The sequence below is a fragment of the Chaetura pelagica genome, unplaced genomic scaffold (genome assembly GCF_000747805.2).
Source record: "Chaetura pelagica isolate M959 unplaced genomic scaffold, ChaPel_1.0 scaffold82, whole genome shotgun sequence".
In the NCBI taxonomy this organism is placed as follows: domain Eukaryota; kingdom Metazoa; phylum Chordata; class Aves; order Apodiformes; family Apodidae; genus Chaetura; species Chaetura pelagica.
In genome coordinates, this window is record NW_009952990.1 from 6497170 (window position 1) to 6498442 (window position 1273).

General features: G+C 42.9%; 1 protein-coding gene across 1 annotated transcript in view; it reads right to left on the reverse strand.

Annotated features, from left to right (window-relative positions):
- Positions 1-8: 8 nt before the first annotated feature.
- Positions 9-1273, reverse strand: part of CCDC127 (coiled-coil domain containing 127) — a 3708-nt gene continuing 2443 nt past the window's right edge. The window contains exons 2-3 of the mRNA XM_009996532.1: positions 1207-1241; positions 9-682 (exon numbers count right to left, since the gene is read on the reverse strand). Of these exons, the coding sequence (XP_009994834.1) occupies positions 9-682; positions 1207-1241 (709 nt within the window). The remainder of the gene's footprint in view (positions 683-1206; positions 1242-1273) is intronic.

The following is a 1273-nucleotide window of genomic DNA, read 5'->3' on the forward strand; positions in this document are numbered from 1 at the left end:
TTCCCTACTTAGCGTTTTCCTAGCATGGCCTTTTCTGCCCTCTTGAACTTCTGTAGTTCAATAGATAGTTCCCAATATTTCAGATACAGCCACATAAGTTTTCCATTTTGACTTTTGTTTCTGTTCAGCACGTTGCCACAGTAGTTATCATGTTTGAAAATATCTTTTAAGCCACTTTCCATGTGCAGAGCTATAGCAACAGGATCAGTTGCTGCTTTAACTAGCAGATTCTTCTCTATTTCTAGTCTCTGGATTCTGGGTACAACAAGACTGCAGTAGATGTCCTGTCTTTCTTTAAGTCCCTCTTCAAATTCTTTCAGCAAAATATTGGCTCTCTTTTGCCACTCTTCTTCCTTTGCCAGACAACTTTGGTACAAGTTACCTGCTGCTCCCGAGTGCAAAAGGACTTGCTTTTCCCGCTCTAACTTCTCCCACTCCTGTTCTAGGATCCTTCTTTCTTCCACTAGTTTGCGACTCTGGGACACGAGGGCCTCCCGGTAGCTCAGGGTTCTGTTGTGTTCCTTCTCAAGCTCCAGCTCCAAATGAGCAACTGTGCGGCGATTTTCTGTTATGATATCCCGGTATTTGGCTTCCAGATCTTTTTGTAAAGATGACTGTTTTTTATAATATTCTTTTTTTTCTCTTTCTATTTCTTTTTGACATTCTCTGGTCCAGATCCAACCTATCACATGGAAACGAGACGTCAGGCATCAGTTTAATACACGGAACATCGATGGGTAGATTAATTAACTATGGCTCTAAAGAAGCTATCATGTGGTAAAAAACTTCCTTTCCCTCCCTCCCCTCCAGTGATATCCACTCCTGTTCACATGCCCCACAAAATGTGTATCTGTGGGTTCACATGCCACAATAACTCACCTTAAACTACTGTATTTCCTTTAATGTAAAATCTCCCCTACTTTTATTGCTAATAGATACTCTTCTTGGATTAAAGAAGAAATACAAAGTTTTGGGGAAACAAACTGCATTGAGAACTTTTCAGTTCCAGTAAATGAATGTATATCAGCAACATTTTGGGTCGTTACCTCTGGACTCTTTAGCACATCATATGCCCAACTCTTCTAAGAAAACTTTGTAAACTGGAGCTTATTAAACTTGGATTCCATTCCGCGTGCCAAAAACGGCCACAGCCTTAACGCCACCAACAACAGAAAGCGCGGTTGGTTGCATTAGAAACGAGCAGACCAGAGGAAACGCCGAGGCGGGGCAGCACTGCTCTGCTCCAGAGACCCCCCCGCGCCCCGGCACAGCC